Below are 16,843 nucleotides of genomic sequence, written 5' to 3'. Positions count from 1 at the left end.
GTAGGTTTGACACTCAGGCACTGCAACTCCTAAAATAATGTCCAATGTTGCTTGGCAACAAATGTAGTGATAACCGACGATCCAACTGATATTAAAGCTTAAAAATGGCTCTGACGGAGCTATATCTGTGCCTGTGTATGATGCAAGCAAACAAAGACATTTCAGTCCCAGGTGCCTTAAAGCTTATTCTAACTGGAGATAAAGACAAACGTGAATAGCTTCTACTATTAGCTCACAATACCATAAACCCCACTGCTACCGCTTTCGGCTCATCCGTGTGTTTGAGTGCTGTACCTGGCGCCGATGTAGAGCGTCCGATTGACTTGGAGGATCCTCTGGATGTGCAGAGGCTCTTGTCTCAGCCATGTTCGGTGGGGACGGCCCAGGAACACCGGGTGTCTTCTCACCACTGTGAGTGAAACGGGAGACAGGAAACACACAGTGGCTCATCCCACAAGTGACATCCATCTTTGACTAAAGTACATGAAAGTGGTTTTGCGTTAGTTTGTTTTGACAGTTCGAAGGCAGCACAAAGTATCCGAGGTGAGGCGGAGGCAAAGTTCGAGACCTGCTTTTGAAAACAGCCGCGGTGTGCACGCAGAGGCGCGGGGCAGAGCGCGAGCTGAGCTACAGGAGGCGAATATTCTTCTGAAAATAAAGGAGGTGTGAACTGTGTCAATGTTTTTTCATGTCCCGTCAACTTATTTAGATAATATCCGAACAAGAATGACACACAGAGACGGGTGACATTTTAAAAACATCAGAAAAAAAAGGGTAAAAAGAAAATGTTCAAAGTGTGTCAGAGGAGGAGGAAGAGTTCTGTACATCAAGAAAAGGGAAACCTTCAGGGAGCGGAAGATAAAAGTGGAGCAGCGTTTTCAGCATGTCTTGTGCACAGAGAGACAATTAAAGCGAGGAGAGAATCAGTCAGATGGATCGCTGCGAAGAAGCCGTTTGTCAGTCTGTCTTTGACCTTGAACTCTAATGATCGAGAGAATTGCCGTCTGCCATCCTTTGATCCTCTCTCTGCTCCTCCGTCATTACTCCTTCATATCCCACCCTATAGTCAGCTCATCTGCTCTTCTTCACCTTTATTTTTTTTTCATTTCTCGCTTCTATCCTGTGATTTATTTCCTATTGTATCTGCGTCACTCCATCCCGGGCGCCCACTGCGAATCATTCTACCTCTGTCCACCTCCACACTTCCCTCTATTTGTCTCGACTGTCTCTCCTGATGAACCTGCATCTTCAACAATCATCTCTACCTGTTGTAAACCTCGGCTGCTGCGTCTGAGGCAGCCGCTGCCAGTGTGGCTCTCAGTATCCTGACAAGCTCTGTACTCTATACTGTTTTGGTATTGATAGGCTGAGAAGGGTCTGGACTCAGCTGGGAAACCATCAATCAATATTATTGAACTGCAATCAATCAAGGTCTGGTCTGAGCTGGAGACTGTCAGGCTGATATGGAGACTCGAAGTCTGAGTGTGTAAGAAGCTGCCTCTCTTGAGGGTTGAAGTGTGTGTGTGTGTGTGTGTGTGTGTGTGTGTGTGTGTGTGTGTGTGTATGTGTGTGTGTGTGGGAAAGTCACGAATCCGAGAGCCCCCGTCCTTCACTCTGCGACCTCACACCTCCCGACCTGGACACCACTCAACACCCTACGTGTCTGACCGCAACGGGACACACTTTGACCCCCTCCCCCCACCCGACAATTCAACCCTCACACCTCACACATGACAACCTGGGAGAGAGGCATGCGAGGGTCGTAGGCGGCTCGGAGGCGAGAAAAGTCAGGAGGTCAGTACCTTCGGTGGGAATGAAGTTGAGGGGCCCCGGCTCCTCTGGGAACGCCGAGCTGGCCGTTCGGAGCAGGCAGCACAGCAGGAAGAAGGAAGGAGGGGCCATGGTCGTCATAGCAACACGACGGCGGACTCTGTGGAAATTTTTAGAAAAACAAAAGAGAGGGGAGAGAAAGGGAGTGAGTGGTTGTTCCTAAATGAGGCAGAGGAGCGAGACACAAAACACTTATGCAGACGGAAACATTCGCTCGCGCGGCCTCCGACTGACTGACTTTTTCTTGACTGAACTCTGTCTTTGTATTTCCACAGCAACTCTGTCGCATCGCGCTGATGCAAAGGGAGATAAAATAGCTCGCTCGGGAGTGAGAGATTAAGTCATCCACTCAGGGGGAAGTGTCCGGTCGGCTCTGATTGCGGCCAGATCATCGCGTGGCACACCATGACCACATCGAACAAACTCCTCGCTTATGATGCATTTGAGAGGAATGAGAAGGAGGCAAAGGGGCAACATCTCGGGCAGTGACAGAGGGCAATGTACAGCCCACAGACGAATGGAAAATCTGCCTCAATAATGCTCCAAACATCAAACGTTATCCAGCATTAGCCAGACAGAGAGAGAGAGAGAGAGAGAGAGAGAGAGAGAGAGAGAGAGAGAGAGAGAGAGAGAGAGAAGAAAAGTGGTGGCTTACTAAATTAAATGCTTGCCAGCGATGGAAATCACCTCTCCGACAGCGGAGCTAAACAGTGGGTATTTTTCATCAGAGGCATATGCAGGTCTCGGATGTGATTCATGTGGAAATACAAATGATACCCAAATTAAGTTACCCTCCGCGATCCATCTAGAAAAATGCTCCAAGCTTGAAATGCACTCCGCCCGGCAGGAGACAAGACCAACAGAATTGCTACTGATATCGGCCGCAAACCTCAGACCGGCCGGTAACTCTGCGTGCTGTTACTGCAATTTAGCCGTTTTCGATGCGTGAGTGGTAGAATCCGACGTGAATCCAACAGGCGTTTTTTTTGTTTGTCAAGTTGTTATTATCTTGAGCTCTGACTGATCTGTAATCACGTATCACATTTTCCCTCTCCACTCGGACCTGGCAGTTGCGTTTTCCTCAAAATTTTCACGAACACACTGTAATTTGCCCCACAACTCCACTCTGAGCTTGTCATCTTAATGCTGGATGCGACAGCGAGTAATTTGTTTTGAAAATCCGGTGGAGAGGCCTTCCATCACCACCGCCGCACACACACACACACACACACACAAAACGCGTCATGCAACATCTGAAATTTGAATACTCGAGGTTGTATTTCTTTATGCAAAAACCTCCACGGCATTTTGCCGCGGTCGCAGATAAACAATGTGTCGTACCATGCAAAAACAAAACACTTGGCTGAACGTACGCTATTCATGAAGCACTCCTCCTGCATGTGTTGGTTGTTATCGCTCTAACACTCCCTTCACATCTTCTTCAGTTCACTTCAAGTCAACTGAACTGCGTTGCGAGTTCAGGAACTTTAATGGCCAAGGTTACATTTCTTGAGACTCTAAATTGATTGAATTACATATACTAAAACCAAAAGCACGTGGACACCCTAACATTATATCTAATGTCGGCATTAGTGTGCTGCTGTGACAGCCTACACTTTCTGGAAAGGCTTTCCACAAGATCTTGGAACCTGAATGTGGGGATTAGTTCCCATATGGGCCACAGGAACATGACTGAGTTTGGTCAGCGATGTTGGTTGCTCCAGTTCATACCAGAGCCGTTGAAGGGGCTCCAAGCGGGCCAACAAAGGTCTTTATTGATGTTAAAAAGTAAGTAAGAACAATATTGTGTAATACTGGGTAAATTTATCTTCACTGAACAGCAGGCACTGCAACTGATAGACATTTTATTGGGTGTGATGAATTAAAGCAAAAGATGCTAGAAAAGAGTCTTTCAGTCTGACTGTGATGTCAGTTGTACACCTGCACCCGCTGATGTGCATGAACGCTCTAAAATAGCCTTGTTCAAAATCCAGTGGAAGGCGATAAGGTACCGCCTAGTGAAGGCTCTGAGTCGGAAGCACAGCCTCTGATTGGTCGACAGACACAGCATCATGGAAGGCATCATGGAACAGCTGGTGTGCAGAGCTAACAGCCATGCTAACAACAACAAAAACAGTTGTCAACACAGAAAAAATTGATAAACAATTATAAAGGACAGTTAGTGTTGGATTTATGACTGCAGATTCATTTTAGAAAGTCCCAAAAAAGAAACTGCGATTCAAGGACGGATCACAGAGCAGCTGAGAGGGATAGCATCACACCGGAGGCCTCAATAGATCGACAATTCAGACCAAAAATGTGACCTGCAGCTTTCCGGAGACATTTAGTTTGCCATAAATGACATGTTTCGACGTCTTGTATGAGCAGCGGGGTCAGGTGGCAACACATTTGCCTAGCTTATTTTTGGACTTTAGATTTTAATCATGCTTAATCTGTGTGAACTAAGGTTTGATCTCACAGTCTAAGGTTTGTTTTATGTAGTCTTGCTTTAAGATAAGGAGCGTTTTTTCCACACTGTAAAAATTCATTAGTAACACGGTAAAGCATTGTAATTAAGTATGATAATTAATTGGTTTGTTATCTTAATCTTAATTAAAAATGAAGGAAAGTACACAATCAGTTCAACGGAAAACAAAAACAAGGAATTAAGTGCAGCAACTGAGGGAACTGGCATACTCAATGTAGATATATGCAAACAGTTTTTCCTCTTTTAAGTCTTCTCTCTCTCTCTCTCTCTCTCTCTCTCTCTCACTCACTCTCTCCCCCGAAGGGTACAAACAGCCATTGTGCAGCCCATCTCTTTAATGGAGTCCCAGACATAACCTTATCAGGACACATAATCTTTATGGGACATTTCTCAAATTCCCTGCTCTGACATCAGAATAAAAAGTGGGAGGCATGCTAATTACTCAACACCCACAAGCCAAATTACCCGAGGTGAAGGGGAAAGAGTCATCGGGAGAAGAAAGGAGGTCGCGGGGTAAAGAGAGAGGGAGATTGTGTGCGAGATACGTGGACAGCGTTAAGAGAGAGGGCGAGAAGATGAGAAGTCAGGAAGTCAGTATATCCTATCAGAGATTCTATTGTTTCTGCTATTAATAATGTATGAATAAATGTCAGGCGGTACGCATTCGATTAGTATAATTAGACACCCAGGGCTATACAATTTCATGGGACAGCAGAATAAGTAGATACAAGCGCACAAGTATAAAAGCTGGTGTGTGTGTGTGTGTGTGTGTGTGTGTGTGTGTGTGTGTGTGTGTGTGTGTGTGCGCGCGAGCATCACTGTAATTATGACAAATGGCTGCAGCTGAGTCCATTCAGAGGCCTCGCTGCGTGGCACAAACTGTGCAGCAGTGTGCCATGATCACCGGACAAGAAGCACGGCAAGACGCATTAACACGTTATCGTTCGTAGGAGACGGTAATCCAAAATATTTAACCCCAGGGTGCCATAATGCTCAGTGTTTCCAAACTGAAATGAAAATGGGCTGTGCGCATTGCTCCATGGATTGATTGTTTAAAAGGAGACCTGTTGTGTTTTATTATGTTCTCCTTTCTTTTCAGGTTTTACATAGGTTCTTGATAGTTACAAATAGTCACACCCACAGAAGCTCCTCTCTCCCACCGAAAACACTGCTCCTGAAACACCTCGTCAGTAGTCCGTCCATCCATTATCTGTAACTGCTTTATCCCCTTTATGGGGTCGCGGAGGTTTTTGTATGAGAAAAACTGTTTATCGAGCACTAAAGCTTGTAAACCTATTCTAGTAGTGACACAAAATGAAATGAAAATGAGCAAAATGTGTCTCCTTTAAATCATCCACATTATTACTATAATGGATTTTGCTTCCCCAACCACTCTGACTAGTTTTTGTTTCCTCTTAATGAAACAGGACGCCTGAACTAACCACCACGCTCCATTCGCCTCAACAGGATTTACACAGACTTGTTAATTTGTCTGTTTCCACAGCCCCAGATCAATTTGATTGTGGGTGTTTAGGCAGGTGATTTCCTAAACAAAGCCATTACAAGATCATTTAGCTGCCAAAAAAAGGTGGGAGGGAGTTGGGTGCAGAGGGTGCTGCGTCTCCCCCCGGACCCTATCAATGGCCACCTCGGAGTCATCTCCACTGTGGCTCGACACGCATAACATAGATAACAAATCATCGGCTAATCAATGGCGTCTAGTGTCTTTAATAAAGCCCTAATGAGGACTGATGCTGTTCTGATACCGAGTCACAGCACAGAGGCTTAAAAGAGAAGAAGAAGCGGTTTGAAGGCGGAGTAGAGATGAGAGGAACCGAACGCTGGTTATGCAGAGATAGTGACCCTCTGCCGCTGAGGTTTGGATATTTTGCATGCAAATAGAACACCTCGTCGTCAAACGAAGGCGCTAATATGCTCTGAAATGCTTCTGTCACTTATTAGTTTGCCACGGTTCTCGTTTTATTTCCCTTCAATCTCTCTCCACCTTTTCTGTTTCACCATCTTGTTACGCCTTGGATCCTTTACTTGCTTGCCATCAGTTTTGTTGATGCGTACGCTCTCAGAGTGTTTTCATTACACAGCCCATGAGGTAGTTGCACTAAGAAATTGGACGGTCGAAAGAAAAAAAAAACAAGATTATGCATGTCCTAGATATAGGGAGAACGGTAATGAAATAGTGCAGCATTAATGGGAACACTGTGGTGTTTGGGGTATTTGTGATTAAAATATTTAACAGAGGGGCTGTCAAGTATTATATAGAGGTAAAGCAATAGTCTGATATAATCCCTTTACACACTGGTCGTCCTGATTCAAAAAGCCTGCACAGAAGGAAGAATGGATTCAAACACGGTCTATATCCTCTAAAATCCTTTTATCAGCGTTCTACAAGGAAAATTGTATTTTATTTAAAAAATGATGATGCCTGTATAGAATTTGCAGGTTTTTTGCACACATTAAAGCCGAACGAATTAGTATTTTTAGATCAACAATGTATCGCATTACAACTGGTACGTGAAAGGAGACAGTCTGCACAATAAACCTACAGCTATCCATCGTGCACTTCATACTCTATAGTGAGTGTTTTACCCTCCTTTAGCTCATTGTTCAGATGTTTGGCCCGCACCTTCACTGTCCTGGTTCACTCTTGCTGCTCTCACGGAACATTTAGAGGTTTAAGAGCCAGATATTTAAAAAAACAAAACAAAACAGAGCTCTTATTGGACTGAGCATTTGACTTGAATTCACAAGATGCCCCAAAAGCCAACGCCAAATAAATGCTAATGTTGCTCTCTGTCTGCTGGAGGCAACAAGCATTCCATATCAACTTTATGTCAGTGCTGTTTTCGCAGCTTGTTGCGCTCCCAGTTTAATCAACTAAACAGGTTGTTGGCATTGTGTCTGTGATTGATCGTGGTTCCACAATGATCCGTGCGGCATTTGAAATATTCTCTCAGGCATCGTCTGTCCTTGTGGAAGCTATATTGGCAGTAGAAGATGACATAGTAGCACCAGACCATCGTCTTGATTCAATTCAATTCAGTTTCCAATAAAGCTCCGTAAAAAGAGATAATACTGGATGGGAGCCAACAACAACCTGAAGGCTTTCAAGCTCTAACAACCCCTGGTTTTTTTAGGGAGACACACTAAACCCACCGATAGACATTGAACTTGATCCAAACACTTAATAACTTTTTAAGAGGAATTAATGTTCAAAGAAATACTATTTTGCCGCAAGCACACAGGGCTGAGCTCCGCTTTTATTGTTCTACATCGCCGAGATGACCTTCAGAGTCTGGTACATGAGACTGTGCAGGTACATGGGAAAGTATTTTAAGTAAGCAGTGGAGGATTTTATGATTGTTCCATTTTCTTTATGTGGATTTAAAGACACCCCATAGATTTCCCGGAGACCGGCCTAATTGTCATATTAGGAAGAGAGAAGAGGCTGCTTTATGGAGTGTGTGGAATCAATGACAGGTGATAGCTTGATGCCACTTGGATCTCCTTCAATCAGCAATAGCATTAGACACTGTGCCCGGCGCGGATGTTAGGAGGAAAGAGAATAAAAAAATAAGACGTGAAAAAGAAGGCTGGGAGGCAGGATTTAAGGCGAAGACGGGAATGAAGTGAGTGGCTATAAAAAAAAGAAACAGAGATTGGAGAGTGGGGAGAGGACATGGCAGGGAAATGACAGAAATAATGCACCGCATGGAGTGATGAAGAGAAACAGAGGTGAAAGAGAGACAAGCGAGGCATTCAAACAGAGAGGGGGAGTCACACCGGACATAAAGAGAGTGAAGCCAAAGAATGTCTGGAATGGGAGAAACAGAAAGACAAAGAAACAGAAGAGAGGAAGAGCGGGGAGCCAATGGTACACTTGCAATGCCAGATTTATCTCCGCAGTGAGCCAAGAGGACCTTGTGGGAAGAACCTCCTCGCTCTCTGCTGGCCCGGTTTGCAGCTTATCTAAAGGGATGACATTTTTCTATTTCTCTTTATGTGTAAAAAACAAAAAAACAAAACGGGGTCCCTCAGGGGTCAAGACTTGGAGCATTGATGTTCAGTCTGTACATGTTGCCTCTAGACGTCATAAATCATATGCATAAAACATAACTATGCCGATGACACACAGTACATACCTATCATACAGTACACATAAGGTAGCTGTCTTTGTTCCCTGGATGCCTCAACCCTCTTAAGTCACCGGTTGAATGCATTAAAAACGGAAAGAATTGGATGTCCCACAACTTCCTGCAGCCCAGCGAAGACAAACCAAATTTTTGTTATTGCTGCTGAGCCTCCGTGGCAGGAAGTGTGTTCTGATTAGCCTCGTTCTCTGTGGAGGTACAGTACCGCAAAGGTCATAAATCACAAGTCCTTTACCTTCATAACAATATGTATGGAATAAAGGCTTCTCCACTGATAGGGGAAAAACTGCAAACAGTTTTGACAATTTGTCAAACATGCTGGTGTAATGTGTTGCAAGTTAGCATGCTAGCCCTAAACCCGAACACGTCTTTCTCCTGGCGGTCCAAAGCTTCTGCAATAGCAGTGCAATAGACTCTGGCTAACTTAGCCAATGAGCTAATGGCAGCTAGAGTCAGAACAGAATAGAGTTAGCAGCAGTTAGCAGTTAACTTGGTAATATGTTGGCTCATATGTGAAAAAAAGGATGCATAAGGCCTTTTGCGGCTCCAACTTTTTCAAAGTGTCACTGCCAATGCTGTCGCATAAAAAAGAACGCCTTTCATCACATCACACCTGTGACTCATCGCGGATCATTTTACTTGCATTTTACTTGCTGTCTATGAAGCCCTACACGTCCTCGTTTATGCCATATGCGTACATCCTTTGTCATCTGGCGCGGTCCCTCCGGTTGTTCCGGAAAAGTTAACAAAGCAGGTTTTTAGCTGCTGAGATACCCTGCCACATTTCATTATATTTGTTTCGACATTAACATTGTTAAAAAGCAGACTGAGAACATTTGTTTTCCCCCGGTGCTTTTGATTAGTTTTTGCCGCGTTTGTGTATAAAAACTGCGTCTGATTGTTCCCGTTGTTTGTACGTCGTACCTCCCCTACAGAAAAATATCCTATATGAATAAAGATTCGCTTTGCTCTCCTGATTTTTCCGCCTAAATCCACTCTGCCGATGCCAGGCTCCTCTTAACCTCTCCCCGAACTCCCAGACATAGATGCGCATATACACAAGCACGCGCACTATAAACTCTCCACTCAACAAAACGGCTAACACACACACATCTCCTCTGGGCTTTGTGCCTTCACTTAAGCCAAACCACAGTCTTCCCCCTCAATCTCTCTCAAGCCTAATGCAAAAGCGATGTAGGAATTCCCTCCACTAGAGCGAAATGCACAGATAATTTTCTTCCCTTCGCTTTGAGACTTGAGTGACCTCAGGTCTGTTTACTCGATATTTGCATCGCCACGAAATCTTGGAGCCTCAATAACGCCGCCACATATTTAAAGAGAGAGAGAGTGGAGGGAGAGCGGAGAAGGTCGGGAGACAGAGACAGAGAGAGAGAAAGAGAAAGAGATGGGGGAGCGCGCAGTAAATGAAAAATGAAGAGTGACCTTTGAGCACAGAAACAATTTTCCCATGCACGGAGAAACAGCGTGGATTTATGTAGTGGGAGATATGTGCAGCATGCGCAGCCAGACAAAACACATCTATAACACTCGTCTTTTATCAGAATCCGACCATGAGAACACGTCCTCTGTCTCTGCTACCTGGCAGTGAGGACATCGGTTAGTACAGTATCTTCTTTACTCAGCACCATGTGCCTAATAGATATATAATTTCAGGGGATTTAAAGGTTGGTGCCAGAATAAGATAATCTCTGACTCCTTTCTCTCTGCAGTGCGTGTGCGCCCATTAACAGGCGAGAGGTAGCCCGACTAAAGAGCGCAGGATGACAGAGCAGTAATATAATACCTGTAATAGCTTATTGTTGATGAATGGATATCTTTGGGTATTACTGGAGCTCTCGCTGGAGTTGTGTCACTATCATTAACCTTCCCAGTCCTCAAAATTACAGCTGCCCGAGACGCCAGGAGACGGAGGAGCTGTAGTCGAGACCCAGACGGCGCACGACAAAGGATTCCGCAGCGCTGCCCGACAACGTCTGCGAGGATCTGCAGGTTAATTGTAGGTCTGTGTTTCAGGAGGAAGACTCTCCAAGCAGGAGTGCTGAGATAAATCTTTTATTCTCTGTTCCCGCACATATCCCTTATTTCTTTCTCTACCCACCATGCAACCACTTTCATTTTTTTTCTAGGCTTCGGCGTGCCTCGCCAGACAGGGAGAAAAACATCAAGTCACATCACAAACACTAGAGATAGTCCTGACCTTTGGCTTCCCACCAGTTTACAACCGTCATTAGCGGGGCAGGGATCAGGGGGCCGAGGCCATAAATCAAACTCAAACCATCCATGTATGGGGGACCCCGGCTACACTGCAGTAGAAATAAAAAAGAAAACACACGGCGAGACTGACAGGAGGCTAAAAGCAACTCCATCCATCACTGGCTGGAAGCTCCATAAAGCCAGTAAAGGAAAACACACAAGGCGATAATCTCCAGCACGGTTATAAATAATACAGAAACCTTGCTAATGGCAATAAAAGCTCCTGCAGCATGACAGAAACCCTCTTGATGTGATTATTCTGCTAAAAATTCCCCAAGGACATGTATTATCTTGCATAAATACTCAGGAGTAACTCAATAGGGCAATATGTTCCCATCCGGAGACTGTTTGCCCTTTTTTGCTCGAGAATCAGGAGGAACGGTGGATTTATTGTAATGGCAACAAGTGACTGTCAGCGGGGCCATGAGGTTGGGTGGCGGGCAGAAGTAGAACATTTGGGGGGAAAGTGGAGGGCAACGAAAAATGAAAAAGAACTCCTCAGGCTGTTTTGCTTTTCCTCTCTGCACGATAGTACAACTACTACTGGGCTGATGAATGGTTCTGCTACTCGAAGGTATTCGAGAAAAAAAACAGGAAGGGAATGCAAATGACCTGCCGATGATGAGTAATTCGCACGGAGTAAACAACAACAATAAGTGGCTGGACTGCAAAGCGGTTTTCACCTTGATATTTCTATCCCGGTTTTCAGCCTCCTTAAAATAATGAGCCCTGATGGGAAAAAAAACTGTGATGTATTTAGTGTGAATCACCGCTATTTGGGCTGTGATACCAATATGGGGCTGTAGTGGTAAATAAATGCTTAAAAAAAAAACCCAAAACAAAACACGCCGTATTTAATATCGACAGTATGGCTCATTGAACATCACACGTACAGGTCTTGCTCGAAGCCCTACCCCCCTGTGATCGAACACGGCTGCTCTCCAGCCCAGTCGGCAGGATCTGACGATGGCTGTGAACTTTCCTGCAAACCACGGCTACGTCCAAGGTTGACTATCCACCAGAGGTGTTGTATCACATTCGCATTGTGTGCTTGTTAGCCACCTTCCACGTCAGGAGGTGGCAAAACAAGGCTGACAAAATATTTTCGTGGCGACAACACAGGCGGTTTTTTCGAACCAGAGCGTAAAGTGCAGTAGATGCAGAATTAAGCCTGAAAAGATGTACATTCGCAACATAAAGAGAGACGTTCAGTTTCAGCTTATCAGTGGTTTTAACAGTAACACACGGCAACATTTTTCCTGGCGATTTGGCTTTGGCTTTCACGTAGAGGCAGAAATCTGCTTTCTTGCACAGAGTTCGATGAAACCCTAGATGCCGCTCTCACGTGTATATGCTTAATACAAACCAGGAGACAGTTAGCCTAGCACAGCATAAAAAATGGAAACATGGTGAACAGCTAGCCTGGCTCGATGCCTAAGGTAATGAAAAAAAAAAAAAAAATCAGCCGATGAGTGCCTTTAAAGCCAGCTGAAAATAACACGCTGTGGTTTTTACAGGGTTACATGTGGACCATCTCTAGGCCGGGAGCGCTTTCCTCCTTAGGTCTTGTCGTCACTGGGAGTTTGCCAGGCAACCAGCAGGGACGTCAGGAAGTCTAGAAACAAACAAGCTAAAACATGTTAATGTATAAGCTTAAGTGGTGCTGGAGGGCAGATTCGGTGCTGTTTCTTCCTGTTTCCAAGTCTTTATGCTTGGGTAAGCTACCCGCTGCAGCTTCATACTGCATCTAACAGAAGATAAGATATAGTTGGACATGAAAGTAGTGCAGCAGTAGTAGACCTTCTCATATGACCCACAGGAAGAGAGCTTATGAGTATATTTCTCAAAAATCTGAAACAGCCTCAAGGGAAAAAGAGCCTGGTGTCTTGAACACAAAGCTAAGTGGGTGAACGAGACAATTGTGAAGTCAGATTGTACAATACACAGACACAGTTGGATAATACGTGTACGAGGTGTGAACGGGCGGCTCGGATTGTGAAAAGTGATTCTTCTAAAGGGCGGAAAAGAGCCGTCAGGAGAGGCAGAAGGAACACAGAGGTCTGTATACATTTCAGACTTCACAACAGCAATCTCTGCATGCTAATGGTGTTTACCTTCCCGTCCTCTATCCTCCCTCCCTGCACAGTGCGCGCAACTGAAATAAAGCCCCCGCTCGGCATCCACCGTCAAGATCGGCCTATTAAATGCAAAGCTGATGCCTTGGCTATGTTAGCGGTGGCAAAAAAACGAACGTGTCGCCCGGCTGTGTCCAGATTTTTGTTGTATTCGTGATGGCAGATCTCGCAGGAAAATCATCTTGTCAACACTGTGAACGCCCCCGTCATAAGCAGTATCTAAAAGCAATTTTCTCCCTCCCAGGAGAGACAGGGAGGCTCGGTATCTCCTCCCAGCGGAAGTCCGGCAAAAGATAGAAAAGTGTACCTGCAATTTCACACAGGCGATCACTTAAAGCAGGTGTGCATCCAAACATCCAGGACTCGCACATGCACCTATCTCCCTTTCACCCTCTCCTCTTCCCTCGCCCCCAAAAGCAGCCACCTGCTCAGTCCAGTGTGCTCCGATTAAACTCCGCCTGCATCGCTTTCAAATGCGAGTTCACACACTACAGTAAGTCTGGCTTCCCTTCTCCTGCTTCATATCTCTCCCGGCTGCTTTGAATGTCACGTCTCATGTGGCGTACGGACACACTGCCGTGTCAATCAACAGACGGTCTCCGGCTGACGACTGTGCACACAAGGCAGCTGCGGACGAAGATGTGCGCCGAGCAGCGGATCCAAACAAACAGAAACGGAAATACACGCAACACGCACGCACATGCATGCGCGCACACACACACGCATACACACTATCATTGCATTGCAGGCATAACTCCCAGGCCTGGCTGTGTGCAAGTTTGATCCCTCTCACCGTGTCTGAGAGGCATGTTAATCAGCGGAGGAGGCTGCCAGCTCAGCCATATATGTCTCTATCTTTGTTGCTCTCACTCCTCCTGTCTCTCTGTCTCTCCGCCTCTATCGGCGCCTTTTCTCTCCAATCTGAAACGCCGTTTCTCCTCCTCTACCTCGTTGCGTTTATCTCCGTTCGCCCCTCTCCCCCCGTTCTCGCACAAGCTGTCATCCCATCACAGCAAATCATGTCTTTCGTTTTTGCTCCTACATTTTGATGCACTCCTCCCTCCATCCCTCCCTCCTCGAGGTTAGACTGATGGGATTTAAGACACTAAAGATTGGATGGTTTATTTAGAAGTGCTGAGGGAAGATCTCTCACTTTTACCCTGCAGTCTGACATTTCATTGCCCTCTTCTTTCCTCCCCATCTTGCTGTCAACCCCCCCTCGCCTCCGCTGCATCGAGGCTTTGGGATCTGTTTGTGCCTGCGTTAAAGTGGATTTGGTTATGGTGCCTGGATCAGGGTGGGTGGCTGTGGGATGCTGGATGAGTTTCACAGGAAGAGTTCTGAAGAACAAGCTTTGAGAGCTGAAGGGCAGAGAGACAGAAGGACGGTAAAGAGGAGAGTCTTGTGCGAGGAGAGCTATAGCGGTTGTGTGTTTACGGGCGACGTCCTCCTGAGGAGATTTCCACCCGGGCACAAAGTCATGCGGCGGGGGAGCGGAGGGAGGCGGTCATCTCTGTGCAGACAGCGATAGCAGTGGTGAGACAGATGACGAGGAAGTGGAGCGAAGAGGGGGGGACAGAAAAGGGGGGAGTTAGAAGCGATGCAGAACACGAAGGAGCGTGGTGAGTTTAAAGAGAAGAGCACGCCCATTCAGTGGCTCCACATGTGTAGAGTGCCAGCACAAAAGATTCCTTTTGGCATTATTAAACAATGGTGCGAGGCCAGGAGACACAAATTAAAAGAGATGTTGCTTCCTTGACCCGAATAGACCCGGGCAGGCGCTCAAAGACGACGTGTCATGGTTAACAGCTTCTTTTCTTCAATTTACCCCATGAGGCTCCGGGGCTCGGCCTCCGTCCGCCGCGTCGCACTTAAAAATGGATGCATTCACGTGACACACTTCGGAGATAACATCTCAATGGGGGTGTTCTCTGCTCAGTCACCCAGTACCGTCAATTCCTATTTGCATAAAAGCCGGGCTCAGGCTCGAGCCTCCTCGCCTAGGGTCGTGGGGATGTTCAACAATGTCATTTAGTACCTGGCATCTCGTGGAGCGGATCAAATCAATAAAAGCCATTTCCCTCGGAAGTCAATGGCCCCAGATCTGGCTGTCAAGTTAATTCAATAAAAACCAGGGAGGAAACAAGGAGCGTGGAGGAATATGTTGGTGAGCTCTCACTTACGCGACACGGGGGGAACTAACGCGAAAGAGGCTGGTGAGGCATGCGGGACGCCCTCGGTATCGATCGCGGGTGGCCGGAGTACGATACGTGCTCAAGGACACATGAGGTCGAAAGGCTGTTCTCTCTCTGTGTTACCTGTCAGGGAGTCAGTGGAGAGGAATGGAGCGGCTCATCTGGGCTTTTTAAATCCCACATAGCAAAAAACGAGAACGAAACACACAGCTCCATCAGGCCTCTCTCACATCTCCCCATTAAAAGCGCTGGTATAGTACACAGGGTCTTTGTGCTCCTTCCATTCCGGCAGATTGGTGGCTACAGACATTATTTGTTCTCTGAATAACAGGGTAAGTGGCTCGTCCATTGATTGGTCCATCTCCGGGCTTTTGAGCAACAGGGTATAATGCCGCAGAGCCGAACAGACAGGAGACTAACCCCCTACTGTGGCTGTTGACAGAGGCTGCCATTAAAAAACACTGAGAAGAGGACAAACAACGAGGCGGCGAGGAAAAAAATGCCCGGCTTGGTTTCGGCACAGTTTGTCCAACAACACTCTCATCCTGCTGGAATATGCGCACAAACACTCGAGTTTTAAGTTTACTCCAAAAAAGATGAGACACTTTAGGGAATAGTCCAATTTTTTGCACGAAAAGCAAAATTCCTCCTTTGGATACTCTTACAGAGTTGCATCCTCAATCTGTGGCGTTCAGTGAGTTCCAGGAGCTGCTTCGCAATGAAGCCGTTAAAGAACCAGCTTGTTCCACACTTTGCGGGAGTGACTCTGAACTGCCCTGAGAGAATTTATATGTGTAGGTGGACTCACCAAAAGCTGTAGTACAGTAACCCCCCCCCGCCCCTCAAAAACACAACGTGGCCCCAGGATGCACTTCTTTCTGGACAACAGTGGCTTCTGGGAAACTGGTATCGCTGCATTCATGGACAAGTAAAGAAACTCAAGTCCCTGCTGTCTGACTGTGACAGTAAGAGGCAGTCCTGTCAGTGTTTGTTATCGAAGAGGGAAGATAATTACGCTTGTCTTTAATGGTTCCATCCTGCCCTCACAGGAAGTCATCTCACACTGGGAAGAAACAAACCCCCCCCCCGTGGGGAACTAAGTGAATAGAGCCAAGACTGTGAGTCACATGGTGGCCATTTTCCTCCTCATCCATAGCTGCTCAGCGTGAGAAACTTGAATGCTTGTATAATTTACTGGTTGAAAATCATATAACTGCTGGTAATCTGGTAAATCTTTTGTCATTTTACAGCTTCCCAACAGATCATCAACTAAAAAAGGACAACGGATCGCAAAAAGCTGGAGGCCCATTTAGCTATATTTCAAACAGCAAACATCCCATGTTTCACTTCCAGGCTCAGACAAATGTCTCCAACTTGCGTGTTGATATTACTGAAGTGATTTATACCTTTCTTAATCATATTGCACCACTTTTGTATCAAACATTAACGTTAGCTAGAATGCAGTTGCATGCTAAAGTTAGCTGTTGTCTAATGGAAGCTAAACATTTAAAAAGACGTGTTTTTTAACCTTGAAATATGGTCTAACGTCCCTCCAGATTAAACCAGCAGTTGTCTTTACAGTTCAACACACAATGTGATGGTATGAATGCCTGATATATACCTGATAATGGCAAAAAGTAATCCACAAATTAGTTAGAACTGCACAGTGTAGGCTGTGGGTTCATTTCCAGCTGGTCAGAGAACAGCAGGTAGCAGCAGCTGACGTTCTGTCTCGTTCCCTGTCTGAACATA

The 16,843-nt window shown here is 45.9% G+C and overlaps 1 protein-coding gene across 2 annotated transcripts in view; it reads right to left on the bottom strand.

The window, feature by feature from the left end:
* Positions 1–16,843, bottom strand: part of sema6bb (sema domain, transmembrane domain (TM), and cytoplasmic domain, (semaphorin) 6Bb) — a 129,283-nt gene that overhangs the window by 65,170 nt on the left and 47,270 nt on the right. For both annotated transcript variants that reach the window (XM_037115792.1, XM_037115791.1), the window contains 2 exons: positions 1,803–1,930; positions 295–409 (listed from right to left, as the gene is read on the bottom strand). In XM_037115792.1, the coding sequence (XP_036971687.1) occupies positions 295–409; positions 1,803–1,911 (224 nt within the window). In that variant the 5' untranslated portion in view covers positions 1,912–1,930. The remainder of the gene's footprint in view (positions 1–294; positions 410–1,802; positions 1,931–16,843) is intronic.

Source organism: Acanthopagrus latus, chromosome 11 (genome assembly GCF_904848185.1).
Source record: "Acanthopagrus latus isolate v.2019 chromosome 11, fAcaLat1.1, whole genome shotgun sequence".
Taxonomy (NCBI): Eukaryota; Metazoa; Chordata; class Actinopteri; order Spariformes; family Sparidae; genus Acanthopagrus; species Acanthopagrus latus.
The sequence above is the reverse complement of the archived record's forward strand: the minus strand, read 5'-3'. Positions and strand labels throughout refer to the sequence as shown.